The sequence below is a fragment of the Pseudophryne corroboree genome, chromosome 5 (assembly GCF_028390025.1).
Source record: "Pseudophryne corroboree isolate aPseCor3 chromosome 5, aPseCor3.hap2, whole genome shotgun sequence".
Classification (NCBI taxonomy): domain Eukaryota; kingdom Metazoa; phylum Chordata; class Amphibia; order Anura; family Myobatrachidae; genus Pseudophryne; species Pseudophryne corroboree.
This window is the reverse complement of record NC_086448.1, coordinates 728,037,474-728,051,812: the sequence shown is the minus strand read 5'-3', so window position 1 is coordinate 728,051,812 and position 14,339 is coordinate 728,037,474. Positions and strand designations below refer to the sequence as shown.

Below are 14,339 nucleotides of genomic sequence, written 5' to 3'. Positions count from 1 at the left end.
CTACTGTAGCGTAGATGTCACAAAGGCTTTGTATAGACATTAACTACAACAGTTTATTCTTTGTCCGTCAGTTACTGCACCTGGAAGTGGTCCTTTATGCTGTAGGAATTTCCGATTTTCACCTTTATGCCTTCATAGTCTCCCACGTCACTGAGACATATCGCATACCACTGTAATAAAGACGGAAAGACTAGAGAAACCTAAATAGTCTTCTAGAAAATGGTCCATTAGATCTGCAGGATTCAGGACACAGTGTTCAGTTAACAAGTTCTGCAATGTCAGAGATCACACTAAATTTGTTCTGCCAATTATAACTCCTAGAGATCACAAGTTAGGCCAAATGGCCTGATCACTTTTTGCATCACTGTGGCCTATTAAACTATGGCCCCCATACATCTGCGCCCCATTACCGGCCAGATCTGCTGATCAGCGGCCAGCGAAGAAGAACACGTTAAAAATGCCTGATTTGCCAACCCCGATGGATTGGGAATTAGGATTTTCAAAACATGTTTAATATTCTCGATTCCTCGACCCGGCTGTTGAGTGATCCGGACACTGTCCCAATATATCTTTAATGTATGGAGGCCATTAATTCTAACTGTGGTCAGAAGATGACGCTATCTGTCCTTTAATGATGTGGTACATGTTGATCATAGTATCAGACATTATGGTTATATAGAGCTGCTATATTGTGACCAGCATTAATAACTCTGTGCAATTATTCAAGTGATACAATGGATTTACAGATTAAGAAAGTGACTGACAAAAAAAATAAGAATTTACTTACCGATAATTCTATTTCTCATAGTCCGTAGTGGATGCTGGGGACTCCGAAAGGACCATGGGGAATAGCGGCTCCGCAGGAGACTGGGCACAAAAGTAAAAAGCTTTAGGACTACCTGGTGTGCACTGGCTCCTCCCCCTATGACCCTCCTCCAAGCCTCAGTTAGGATACTGTGCCCGGACGAGCGTACACAATAAGGAAGGATTTTGAATCCCGGGTAAGACTCATACCAGCCACACCAATCACACCGTACAACTTGTGATCTGAACCCAGTTAACAGCATGATAACAGAAGGAGCCTCTGAAAAGATGGCTCACAACAACAATAACCCGATTTTTGTAACAATAACTATGTACAAGTAATGCAGACAATCCGCACTTGGGATGGGCGCCCAGCATCCACTACGGACTATGAGAAATAGAATTATCGGTAAGTAAATTCTTATTTTCTCTAACGTCCTAGTGGATGCTGGGGACTCCGAAAGGACCATGGGGATTATACCAAAGCTCCCAAACGGGCGGGAGAGTGCGGATGACTCTGCAGCACCGAATGAGAGAACTCCAGGTCCTCCTCAGCCAGGGTATCAAATTTGTAGAATTTAGCAAACGTGTTTGCCCCTGACCAAGTAGCTGCTCGGCAAAGTTGTAAAGCCGAGACCCCTCGGGCAGCCGCCCAAGATGAGCCCACTTTCCGTGTGGAATGGGCTTTTACAGATTTTGGCTGTGGCAGGCCTGCCACAGAATGTGCAAGCTGAATTGAACTACAAATCCAACGAGCAATCGTCTGCTTAGAAGCAGGAGCACCCAGCTTGTTGGGTGCTTACAGGATAAACAGCGAGTCAGATTTTCTGACTCCAGCCGTCCTGGAAACATATATTTTCAGGGCCCTGACTACGTCCAGCAACTTGGAATCCTCCAAGTCCCTAGTAGCCGCAGGCACCACAATAGGCTGGTTTAAGTGAAAAGCTGAAACCACCTTAGGGAGAAATTGAGGACGAGTCCTCAATTCTGCCCTGTCCGTATGAAAAATTAGGTAAGGGCTTTTATAGGATAAAGCCGCCAATTCTGAAACACGCCTGGCTGAAGCCAGGGCTAACAGCATTACCACTTTCCATGTGAGATATTTTAAGTCCACAGTGGTGAGTGGTTCAAACCAATGTGATTTTAGGAATCCCAACACTACATTGAGATCCCAAGGTGCCACTGGAGGCACAAAAGGAGGCTGTATATGCAGTACTCCCTTGACAAACGTCTGAACTTCAGGAACAGAAGCTAGTTCTTTTTGGAAGAATATTGACAGGGCCGAAATTTGAACCTTAATGGACCCTAATTTGAGGCCCATAGACAGTCCTGTTTGCAGGAAATGCAGGAATCGACCCAGTTGAAATTCCTCTGTAGGGGCCTTCCTGGCCTCGCACCACGCAACATATTTTCGCCAAATACGGTGATAATGTTGTACGGTCACATCCTTCCTGGCTTTGATCAGGGTAGGGATGACTTCATCCGGAATGCCTTTTACCTTCAGGATCCGGCGTTCAACCGCCATGCCGTCAAACGCAGCCGCGGTAAGTCTTGGAACAGACATGGTCCCTGCTGGAGCAGGTCCTTTCTTAGAGGTAGAGGCCACGGGTCTTCCGTGAGCATCTCTTGAATTTCCGGGTACCAAGTCCTTCTTGGCCAATCCGGAGCCACGAGTATAGTCTTTACTCCTCTCCTTCTTATGATTCTCAGTACTTTTGGTATGAGAGGAAGAGGAGGGAACACATACACTGACTGGTACACCCACGGTGTTACCAGAGCGTCCACAGCTATTGCCTGAGGGTCCCTTGACCTGGCGCAATACCTGTCCAGTTTTTTGTTGAGGCGGGACGCCATCATGTCCACCTTTGGTTTTTCCCAACGGTTCACAATCATGTGGAAGACTTCTGGGTGAAGTCCCCACTCCCACGGGTGAAGATCGTGCCTGCTGAGGAAGTCTGCTTCCCAGTTGTCCACTCCCGGAATGAACACTGCTGACAGTGCTATCACATGATTATCCGCCCAGCGAAGAATCCTTGCCACTTCCGTCATTGCCCTCCTGCTTCTTGTGCCGCCCTGTCTGTTTACGTGGGCGACTGCCGTGATGTTGTCCGACTGGATCAACACCGGCTGACCCTGAAGCAGAGGTCTCGCCTGACTTAGGGCATTGTAAATGGCCCTTAGTTCCAGGATATTTATGTGAAGTGACGTTTCCATGCTTGACCACAAGCCCTGGAAATTTCTTCCCTGTGTGACTGCTCCCCAGCCTCTCAGGCTGGCATCCGTGGTCACCAGGACCCAATCCTGAATGCCAAATCTGCGGCCCTCTAGGAGATGAGCACTCTGTAACCACCACAGGAGAGACACCCTTGTCCTTGGAGACAGGGTTATCCGCTGATGCATTTGAAGATGCGATCCGGACCATTTGTCCAGCAGATCCCACTGAAAAGTTCTTGCGTGGAATCTGCCGAATGGAATCGCTTCGTAAGAAGCCACCATCTTTCCCAGGCCCCTTGTGCATTGATGTACTGACACTTGGCCTGGTCTTAGGAGGTCGGATAACTCCCTGGCTTTCTCTTCCGGGAGAAACACCTTTTTCTGTACTGTGTCCAGAATCATTCCTAGGAACAGCAGACGTGTCGTCGGAATCAGCTGCGATTTTGGAATATTTAGAATCCATCCGTGCTGTCGTAGTACTACTTGAGATAGTGCTACTCCGACCTCTAACTGTTCCCTGGACCTTGCCCTTATCAGGAGATCGTCCAAGTAAGGGATAATTAAGACGCCTTTTCTTCGAAGAAGAATCATCATTTCGGCCATTACCTTGGTAAAGACCCGGGGTGCCGTGGACAATCCAAACGGCAGCGTCTGAAACTGATAGTGACAGTTCTGTACCACAAACCTGAGGTACCCTTGGTGAGAAGGGCAAATTGGGACATGGAGGTAAGCATCCTTGATGTCCAGAGACACCATATAGTCCCCTTCTTCCAGGTTCGCTATCACTGCTCTGAGTGACTCCATCTTGAACTTGAACCTTTTTATGTAAGTGTTCAAGGATTTCAGATTTAAAATGGGTCTCACCGAGCCGTCCGGCTTCGGTACCACAAACAGCGTGGAATAATACCCCTTTCCCTGGTGAAGGAGGGGTACCTTGATTATCACTTGCTGGGAATACAGCTTGTGAATGGCTTCCAATACCGCCTCCCTGTCGGGGAGAGACGTTGGTAAAGCAGACTTCAGGAACCGGCGAGGGGGAGACGTCTCGAATTCCAATTTGTACCCCTGAGATACTACCTGCAGGATCCAGGGGTCCACTTGCGAGTGAGCCCACTGCGCGCTGAAATTCTTGAGACGGGCCCCCACCGTGCCTGAGTCCGCTTGTAAGGCCCCAGCGTCATGCTGAGGACTTGGCAGAAGCGGGGGCGGGCTTCTGTTCGTGGGAAGAGGCTGTCTGCTGCAGTCTTTTTCCCCTTCCTCTGCCCCGGGGCAGATATGAGTGGCCTTTTGCCCGCTTGCCCTTATGGGGACGAAAGGACTGAGCCTGAAAAGACGGTATCTTTTTCTGCTGCGAGGTGACTTGGGGTAAAAAGGTGGATTTCCCAGCCGTTGCCGTGGCCACCAGGTCCGATAGACCGACCCCAAATAACTCCTCCCCTTTATACGGCAATACTTCCATATGCCGTTTGGAATCCGCATCACCTGACCACTGTCGCGTCCATAACCCTCTTCTGGCAGAAATGGACATCGCACTTACTCTTGATGCCAGAGTGCAAATATCCCTCTGTGCATCACGCATATATAGAAATGCATCCTTTAAATGCTCTATAGTCAATAATATATTGTCCCTGTCCAGGGTATCAATATTTTCAGTCAGGGAATCCGACCAAGCCACCCCAGCACTGCACATCCAGGCTGAGGCGATTGCTGGTCGCAGTATAATACCAGTATGTGTGTATATACTTTTTAGGATATTTTCCAGCTTCCTATCAGCTGGTTCCTTGAGGGCGGCCGTATCCGGAGACGGTAACGCCACTTGTTTTGATAAGCGTGTGAGCACCTTATCCACTCTAGGGGGTGTTTCCCAACGCGCCCTAACCTCTGGCGGGAAAGGGTATAATGCCAATAATTTTTTAGAAATTAGCAGTTTTTTATCGGGGGAAACCCACGCTTCATCACACACCTCATTTAATTCATCTGATTCAGGAAAAACTACGGGTAGTTTTTTCACACCCCACATAATACCCTTCTTTGTGGTATTTGTAGTATCAGAAATGTTCAAAACCTCCTTCATTGCCGTGATCATGTAACGTGTGGCCCTACTGGAAAATATGTTTGTTTCCTCACCGTCGACACTGGAGTCAGTGTCCATGTCTGTATCGACCTGAGGTAACGGGCGCTTTATAGCCCCTGACGGTGTTTGAGACGCCTGTACAGGTATTAACTGATTTGCCGGCTGTCTCATGTCGTCAACAGTCTTTTGTAAAGTGCCGACACTATCACGTAATTCTTTCCATAAGACCATCCAGTCAGGTGTCGACTCCCTAGGGGGTGACATCACTAACACAGGCAATTGCTCCGCCTCCACATCATTTTCCTCCTCATACATGTCGACACAGCGTACCGACACACAGCACACACACAGGGAATGCTCTGATAGAGGACAGGACCCCACTAGCCCTTTGGGGAGACAGAGGGAGAGTTTGCCAGCACACACCAGAGCGCGGGCCACTCGGGCGTTGTGGCCCATAGTGACCACCGATGAGAAACTTGCCTGTTTTAAGAACAGGAGGCCAATGAATTGCTTCATGCGGGCCAGAAACATTAAAGACACGATAGTGCATGCGGATGTTACTGGCTTCAACAGCAGCGTTTCATCAAACTTCCTTACCAAGCAGCCAGGCTGCTATAAGTGCCTGGGATGCACCACCTGTAAAAACATGATCAGCGGAGTATCCTTCAAACATCCATTCAGGGACGTAAAGTTCAAATTGAAACACGTTATGACCTGCACGTCCACCCATGTGGTATACTACATTACCTGCCCCTGCGGGCTAGGGTATGTAGGCAAGACCATTACCAGCTTCAGAACAAGGATGGCACAACACAGATCAGCCATCAATGCCGCCATCAAGAAGGGAAGTTCCGATCAACCAGTCGCACAGCATTTTGCATCAAAGGGACACCCAATTGAGTCACTGAGGCATATGATCATCGATCACGTTCCAGCACAACTCAGAGGCGGAGACAGGAATGGGACTTTGTTGAGGCTGGAGGCACGTTGGATATTTAAATTAGAAACTTTTCCACCCAAGGGATTGAACGACAAGATCCAGTGGAATAGCCTTTAGTACATCACATCTGACACGTCCACTTCAACCGGGACCTAGTCGAGGCCCGAAGGACAGCTAAATTTCATTGGACAATGCATGTTCCACAGTCTAACAATTTCTTCATACTGTTTTCCATGCAGCACTCGGCTTATTCCTTCTCCACCCCTGCACTCGGCACCTACACACACTCAGCACCTCCACACTCCCATCACTTTGCACTTCACGTTTATTTAGTTGGCACTTCACGGTTTATTCCAATTATCACACCACACGGTTAACTCACATGCAATGTCACGTCACCACCCTTTTCATTCATCCCCCACATCCTCACCGTTCGAGCTTCCTGACACACGTTTCCTGGATCCAGCTCTCTGAATCCCAACCACTCCATACACACACACATCAATCAGTTGCCCCTGCAGACACGCTTCACTTCACTTCAGATTCCAAGCACCAGCACACTCTGCTCTTGCATTCACTCAACATTCACTTCGCCTTGTATTCCCACTTCTTCATTTTCCCAACCCTGTCCCGTTACACACCTGCCATCCACATACATGTCAGTCATATACATGTCATTCTCCTCACATCACATAAACAACAGCCCAGTCTCTCAACATCTCCACCTCTTGCACAGCATGCCTCACTTATATACAGTCCAATGTTTAGTGTTTTTACAGTCCAAAGCGCTCCCCCAGCAACCATCACTATTTTTCCCTTGTCACTCTATTTACAGGGCCGGCGCAGATGTCACGGACAACGACGCGGGTTACCATGACGACCGCGTCACAGACCCGACATCGCGTCACTTCCTGGGGACACCGGAAACCCTCCGGCGGTCTCCGGAGCTGACGGCGCCCGGCCCTGTTCACGTCCCGGTGTGGGTTTCACCTGGGTGCTATAAAAAGGTAAGTGGGTCTCCAATACACACTGTTCACGCCTTGACAAAGGGGTCCAAGGACCCCGAAACGTTGGTTCTATATGTGACCACTGTGATGTTTTATTGAATTTGAAATACACTTTTTTCATCAATTTCAAACGGAGTGCCGCTGCCATTCTTCTTTTGCTGTATATATATATATATATATATATATATATATATATATATATATATATATATATATATAAAAGGATAACCTTATATAAGTGTTTTCCCTAATATAGCTGCTGTATATATTACTATGCCAATTTAGTGCCCCCCCTCTCTTGTTTTACCCTGTTTCTGTAGTGCAGGACTGCAGGGGAGAGTCAGGGAGCCTTCCTCCAACGGAGCTGTGAGGAAAAAATGGCGCCAGTGTGCTGAGGAGATAGGCTCCGCCCCCTTATCGGCGGCCTTTCTCCCGCTTTTTAATGGAAAAATTGGCAGGGGTTAAATGCATTCATATAGCCCAGGAGCTATATGTGATGTATTTTTTGCCAAACAAAGGTTTTTTATTGCGTCTCAGGGCGCCCCCCCCAACGCCCTGCACCCTCAGTGACCGGAGTGTGAAGTGTGCCGAGAGCAATGGCGCACAGCTGCGGTGCTGTGCGCTACCTTATTGAAGACAGGACGTCTTCTGCCGCCGATTTTCCGGACCTCTTCACTCTTCTGGCTCTGTAAGGGGGACGGCGGCGCGGCTCCGGGACCCATCCATGGCTGGGCCTGTGATCGTCCCTCTGGAGCTAATGTCCAGTAGCCTAAGAAGCCCAATCCACTCTGCACGCAGGTGAGTTCGCTTCTTCTCCCCTTAGTCCCTCGATGCAGTGAGCCTGTTGCCAGCAGGTCTCACTGAAAATAAAAAACCTACTTTAAACTTTTACACTAAGCAGCTCAGGAGAGCCCCTTAGCCTGCACCCGTCTCGTTCGGGCACAAAAATCTAACTGAGGCTTGGAGGAGGGTCATAGGGGGAGGAGCCAGTGCACACCAGGTAGTCCTAAAGCTTTTTACTTTTGTGCCCAGTCTCCTGCGGAGCCGCTATTCCCCATGGTCCTTTCGGAGTCCCCAGCATCCACTAGGACGTTAGAGAAACTATAGTTGTGGCTGCCCTGCCAAGTTCTACTGTAGCAAACAGAGAAATAACGAGACTTGCAAGACCCCAGATTACTATCTGCCCAGCTGTACTAGATTAATTTCCAGATTTAATCTCCAGCAACAAGGCTTGTCCAAGGAACAATGCCTTCTAGTCAACCAAGATGGACTTGAGTTACTATAGCTCCATAGAATATTTGCTCTCTATATCGCCATCAGAGAAAATACTCCACTCACCCAGAACGGTTTCCGTCAGGACACTGACCTATCTTATTTGTCCAAGGTTTAAAAGGATGCAGTTTGAAATCCAATGAAAGACAGACCGTGAATCACCAGCCTCCCACCATTACATCTCCTTTAATCCTGTGTAGAAGCAAGTCTGAAAAGCTCCCTGGACTCTCCGGCACAGCTCTACTGCAGCCTGAGGAAGACTCAGCACAATCCAAGATCTGGCCTGTGCTTATGGCATTCTCCACATGCTGGCCTGCTCAATGGCCTCACTCACAGTTGAGTGTCACCCCAACCCATCTCCACCACCTAATCTGCCGACGTTTGGAGTCCAGGTCCTGTTGTGGAATATGCACCTCACTTATCTGTGCTGTGACAGCGAGTTCTTGCTTCCTGCACCTGATTACCTGGGCTTGTGCTGAAGACTCTTCTCAGTATGAGGAGAGGTCACCATCTTGGGCAACAAGCCCAACTCTATCCCTACTTAACAGTCAGTGGAACTATGCAGTTTGTTCATTGGTAGTCTTCAGTTTGAGGTTGTAAAAGTGTGGCCAGATAGCTACTGGGCTACATGTAACACTGCACATATAACACGCTGAGATTCTACAGTAGTTTATAGCTCTAATCCAACAGGAGTTAAGCACACAACAAGACCCACTATATAGTGTAAGCAACGCTTTTAGCGTATCCCTTGTACAGGTTGAGTATACCATATCCAAATATTCTGAAATATGGAATTTTTTGAGTGAGGTGAGATAGCGAAACCTTTGTTTTCTGATGGCTCAATGTACACAAACTTAGTTTAATACACAAAGTTATTAAAAATATTGGCTAAAATTACCTTCAGGCTGTGTATAAGGTGTATATAAAACATAAATGCATTCTGGGCTTAGACTTGGGTCCCATCCCCATTATATCTCATTATGGTTGGTAATTATTCCAAACCACGGAAAAATCCAATATCCAAAATACCTCCGGTCTCAGGCATTCTGGATATGGGAGACTCAACCTGTATTAGTCATAAATATAAGCAGGTTAATCTCAGCAACTGCATTTCTAGTCACAATCATATTTTATATATTTAATCTATCCATACTGTATATTTTCAGTGTGAGTGTCACCACCTAGTGGTCTCTGAATGATGTCTATTCTACATTCAGGAGAATGTCTGAATATGTGGGAATATTACATACTACTGTTCACCAGTTACAGGAGCATAATATGTACCTTCAACTACAGAATATCACACTACCAGCAACTCAGGATCTCAAGAGTTTGTGTGAATTAAATAACTTGTTACACTAGTTTGTGTTATATACTGAAAGTAGAACTGATGATGTAGCAGCTTCTCGCAGACCTCACTCTGTCGTATACAGGAGTAACCTCATTCCCAAATGCCTTCCTCTAACGTTTTCATCTGCACCTACATCACCACTGACCTTGGACTTTTTCTTCGTGAGCAGCATAAATGACTGAAATCAACAGTTTATATTGGCCATCATAATTCCCAGCAGGAGGAAACACTTTTATAGTGACAGAAGCCCACATTTCCATGCATTAGCATGAGCCTAGAGGTTGGCGACATGTACAATCACGCTAACATGCTTTCACATACAATAGGCGTTCTAGAGAGCTGGTTCCAGTGCAGGAGGGGGACAAGCACTGCACCCCTGCAATAGCTGCACTGGGAGTACTGTAGGATGTAGAGGTAGATATATAACCATGGTAAGGGAGAGCACAAACACTTAAACACTTTTACGTAAGGCAGATTATAAAAAAATAAAAAAAATTATAATAAGATTTTACTTACCGGTAAATCTATTTCTCGTAGTCCGTAGAGGATGCTCGGACTCCGTAAGGACCATGGGGAATAGACGGGCTCCGCAGGAGATAGGGCACTTTAAGAAAGCTTTGGATTCTGGGTGTGCACTGGCTCCTCCCTCTATGCCCCTCCTCCATACCTCAGTTAGGGAAACTGTGCCCAGAGGAGATGGACAGTACGAGGAAGGATTTTTGTAAATCTAAGGGCGAGATTCATACCAGCCACACCAATCACACCGTATAACTTAAGATAAACTTACCCAGTTACCAGTATGAACAACAACATAGCCACGGTATCACCGAAAACTATAACATAACCCTTATGTAAGCAATAACTATATACAAGTCATGCAGAAGAAGTCCTCACTTGGGACGGGCGCCCAGCATCCTCTACGGACTACGAGAAATAGATTTACCGGTAAGTAAAAAGAGGATTTTGGTACTTACCGATAAATCCATTTCTCTGAATCCTCTAGGGGACACTGGAGTTCCATTATACATTAGGGGTGTGTAGCTTGCAACCGAAGGTGTGGCACAATCTAAAATTAGCATTTTCTGCACAGCCGGTTCCTCCCCCTTCACAGCCCTCCTCCCTCAGTTTGGAAAATTTGACTGAGAGAATAGGACATGACACTTGAGCACATGGCGAGGAACCGAACCGTACAACCTATCAAACAGCACCCAAGAACTCATAACTGGAAAATCAACCCTGTTTGGACAAACTTTGTAAAATCCATATTAGGCACAGAGCCACAATGTGATTTGATCCTATGACCTTGTTTGTCAAAGTCCAGGGACTAACTACATGAGTCACAAGAGTCCTTTGAACAGGAAGTGTGAACCCAGCAGACTGACAGCACCGAGGCGGGCGTCCAGTGTCCCCTAGAGGATTCAAAGAAATGGATTTATCGGTAAGTACCAAAATCCTCTTTTCTCTTTCATCCACTAGGGGACACTGGAGTTCCATTATACATTAGGGGACGTCCCAAAGTTATCCCCCAGGGAGGGAGTGCTGTCTGTTGCCTGTACAACCAAACGTCCGAACTTAGAATCCTCGGACGCAAAGGTATCAAACTTGTAAAATTTCGCGAACGTGTGGGCTGAGGACCACAATGCCGCCCTGCAAAGCTGAGCCTTGGAAACCCCTCTGGCCGCCGCCCATGAGTCGCCCACTGGTCGGGTGGTAGGAGCACCCGTCTGAAACGGAACCTGTTTGCCACATGGAATGTAAGTTTGCCAAAAGACAAGACTAGACCAAGACTGCTGAGATGCTGGCTAACGCTTTTGAGGCTCATCACAAAGAACCAAGACATGGTCCGACTTTCTGAAGGATGATGTAACCTGTAGGCAAAGCCGGTAAACTCGGACAACAGCCCAGGACACGTCTCTATCTGTGAGACCCGGAAAATATGATACTACAATTGGTTGAGTTACTCGAAGTTCCGAAACAACCATAGGAAGGAAAACTGCTTTTGCACAGAGTACTGCCCTAAAGCTCCCAACCTAGAAACCCGCCTGGCCGGAGCCAAGGCCAGCAGTAACGTGACCGTCAAAGATAGCTATCTCAGGTCTGTTTAAACACCAAATCTAAGTGCCAAGACGCAGTAGGAGAAAGAAGAAGGGGGTTGGATACCCCGAACCCTTTGTAAAAAGGTTTGAACCTCTGGCAAGGATGTCAACCGCTGTCGAAATAGGACGGATGGACCCGAAACTTGACCGCTCAGAGAACCCAGCCTCTGTCCTACTTCCTGACCTGCCGAAATGAGAAGTAGAAGTCAGGAGAAGTGGAAGAACGCCGAATTTCACCCACCTCATGACACTAGTCCTAGTAGAACCTCTACCAATTCTTGTAGTAATGTATGTCTGTTACCGGCTTCCTAGCGGCAATCATCGTAAGAATAATTGATCCCGGTATCCCTCTGTTTCAGAGGATCCGGGTTTAAATAACCGCGCCATTAAAAGCAGCCCGTTTCTGGATGTTGGCAACGGTCCCTGAGATAGCAGGGCCCCTCACTGAGGTGACTTTCAAGGATCTTCCGTTAGTAACCCAGGCAGCGGGCCAATCTGGTGCGAATAGAATCACCGACACTCGCTCTCGTTTCAACCCACTTCAGAACCCTGAGAATGAGTTGTAAAGGTGGAAAATGTAAACCTTCCTATAACACCAAGAAAGTGCTAATGTGCCCACTCCTTTAGCTGCTGGATCTCTTGTCCTGGACACATCCTTTGTGGCTTCCTCTAACGCCATTCCGTTCCTCTTTCCTCCTTGACGGTTTACGTATGCCGTCGTCGTGACGTTGTTCGACTGTATCCTTATGTGTTGACCCATGACTTGGCCCTTTGGCCAAGAAAGAGGTATTCTCCAGGAGCGTCCAACTGTTCTGAAACTAATGCTATTCTAAAACGGCACCCCAACCTTTGAGGCTGACGTCTGTTGGCAGGAACCACCAATTCCAACTGCCGAATCTCTAGCCTGCTGCGAGATTCCTGTGCAATGACAAATAAAGTAAGGAAGCGCGTATGCGTGGTGGAAGACGGAGTCTGACCTTGCTCCCTGAGCAATGAGGTTCATCTGTAATGGACAGGAATGAAGCCTGCCACCCACTGCCCGAAAATTTCCACACAGAGGTGTAGAAAATCGTCTGTGACCTCAGTACCTGAGCCACTAATCTCTGTAGGTCCTGGACCTTGTTCTTTGGTAGGAATCCTCTCAGTTGTACCCTGTCCAAGAGGAGACTGAGGAATTGAATCCGTTGAGTTGGCCAGAGGTTGGATCTCTGGAAATTCATAATCTCCCCATGTTGAACGAGAAGTGGATGGGATGTCTGAACATCTCTGATCAACTGGTCTCGAGAGGATGCATTGATTAGCAGGTCACCTACATAAGGACCTATCGTGACTTCAACAGTCCCGAGTCTGCAACCATGAATGCCATGATCTTCTGTAAAGATTCTTGGGGCCAGTGAGAGACTGAACGGCAAGGCCCTGAATTGGTAGCGATCCATCAGCAGTGCAAACCTTAAGAAAGCCTGGTGAGGGGCCCAGATTGGGATATACAGATATGCATGTTCTAAACCAGCAATGATCAACTGGATTGATTCCAGCTTGAATTTGTAGACACTTAGCGACCGGTTTAAAACTTTTAAATTGAGTATCGGCCGGACTGTCCTGTCTGACTTGGTATGACAAAAGGATTGGGGTAGAGAGCCATTCCTCACTGAAAGGCGGCAACCGGGAGAATGACCTCTGAACGTAGCATTCTTTCCATTGTCGGCAGTAGCTCTTATACTTCCTGATGGCACCGAGGCAACTCCAGACCTTCGACCACCAAGGGGAATCCCAGGTGAGCCGTGAGACCGTCCTGCCACGGTCTTGTCAGCAGATTTATCCCACTTTCTGGCTGCCTGTGAGCGGCCTCTACCTCTGCCCCCACGTACTTGTGTACCAAAAAAAAACCTCTTCCTCGGGCTCGCAAGGACTGAGCTCTAAAGGAATTACACGCTGGTCCCGATAACCTTTCCTAACCTGTGTAATGGTTCTTTTATAAGGAGTAGGCAGACCACTTGTCCAACACTGGACCGAAAAACATCTCATCCTCAAAGGGTGGTATTCTACCGCACCATGGTGTCAGAGTCTCCACGCCATTCTCTGTCCGTCTAGCCGATCTGGCTGATATAGAGATGTGCGATGCTATTCTGTGAATATTCCCAGAGGCTTGACACAAGTGTGAAGCTGAATCTCGAATGTGTTACGCCAGTTGGGTAACTTCTTCCAAGCCATTTTCCCCCTAAATAGCCTGTACTATGCGTCCAGACCATACTCCCATGGCCTTGTCAACCCACGGCAGACGACCGTAGGCCTCTGTGCTGCACCTGCCACAAAATTTTGACGTTAAAGCTGCGTCAACCTCTTAAGGTCGTTATATGAGGTAACGGTAAGATTGTCTTCTTCGACAACCTTCCTAGGAAAACACCCACAAGCGGCGGAAACTCCCACTTATGCTTATACTCTTAGTAAGTGGATAAGTTACTGGAAACCCCTTTTGGAAATTGAAACGTTAGTCAGGTTGGTTCCAAAACCTCCTCCATTTGAGACTGGAGGGATTTAGGAATTGGGAAACGCTTCTGGAATTCGAACAATTCGAATCTAC

The 14,339-nt window shown here is 47.6% G+C and overlaps 1 protein-coding gene across 2 annotated transcripts in view; it reads right to left on the bottom strand.

Annotated features, from left to right (window-relative positions):
- LOC134928369 (regulator of microtubule dynamics protein 1-like) overlaps nt 1-14,339 on the bottom strand; it is a 70,767-nt gene that overhangs the window by 31,426 nt on the left and 25,002 nt on the right. For both annotated transcript variants that reach the window (XM_063924039.1, XM_063924038.1), the window contains exon 5: nt 81-170. In XM_063924039.1, coding sequence (XP_063780109.1) covers nt 81-170 — 90 coding nt within the window. The remainder of the gene's footprint in view (nt 1-80; nt 171-14,339) is intronic.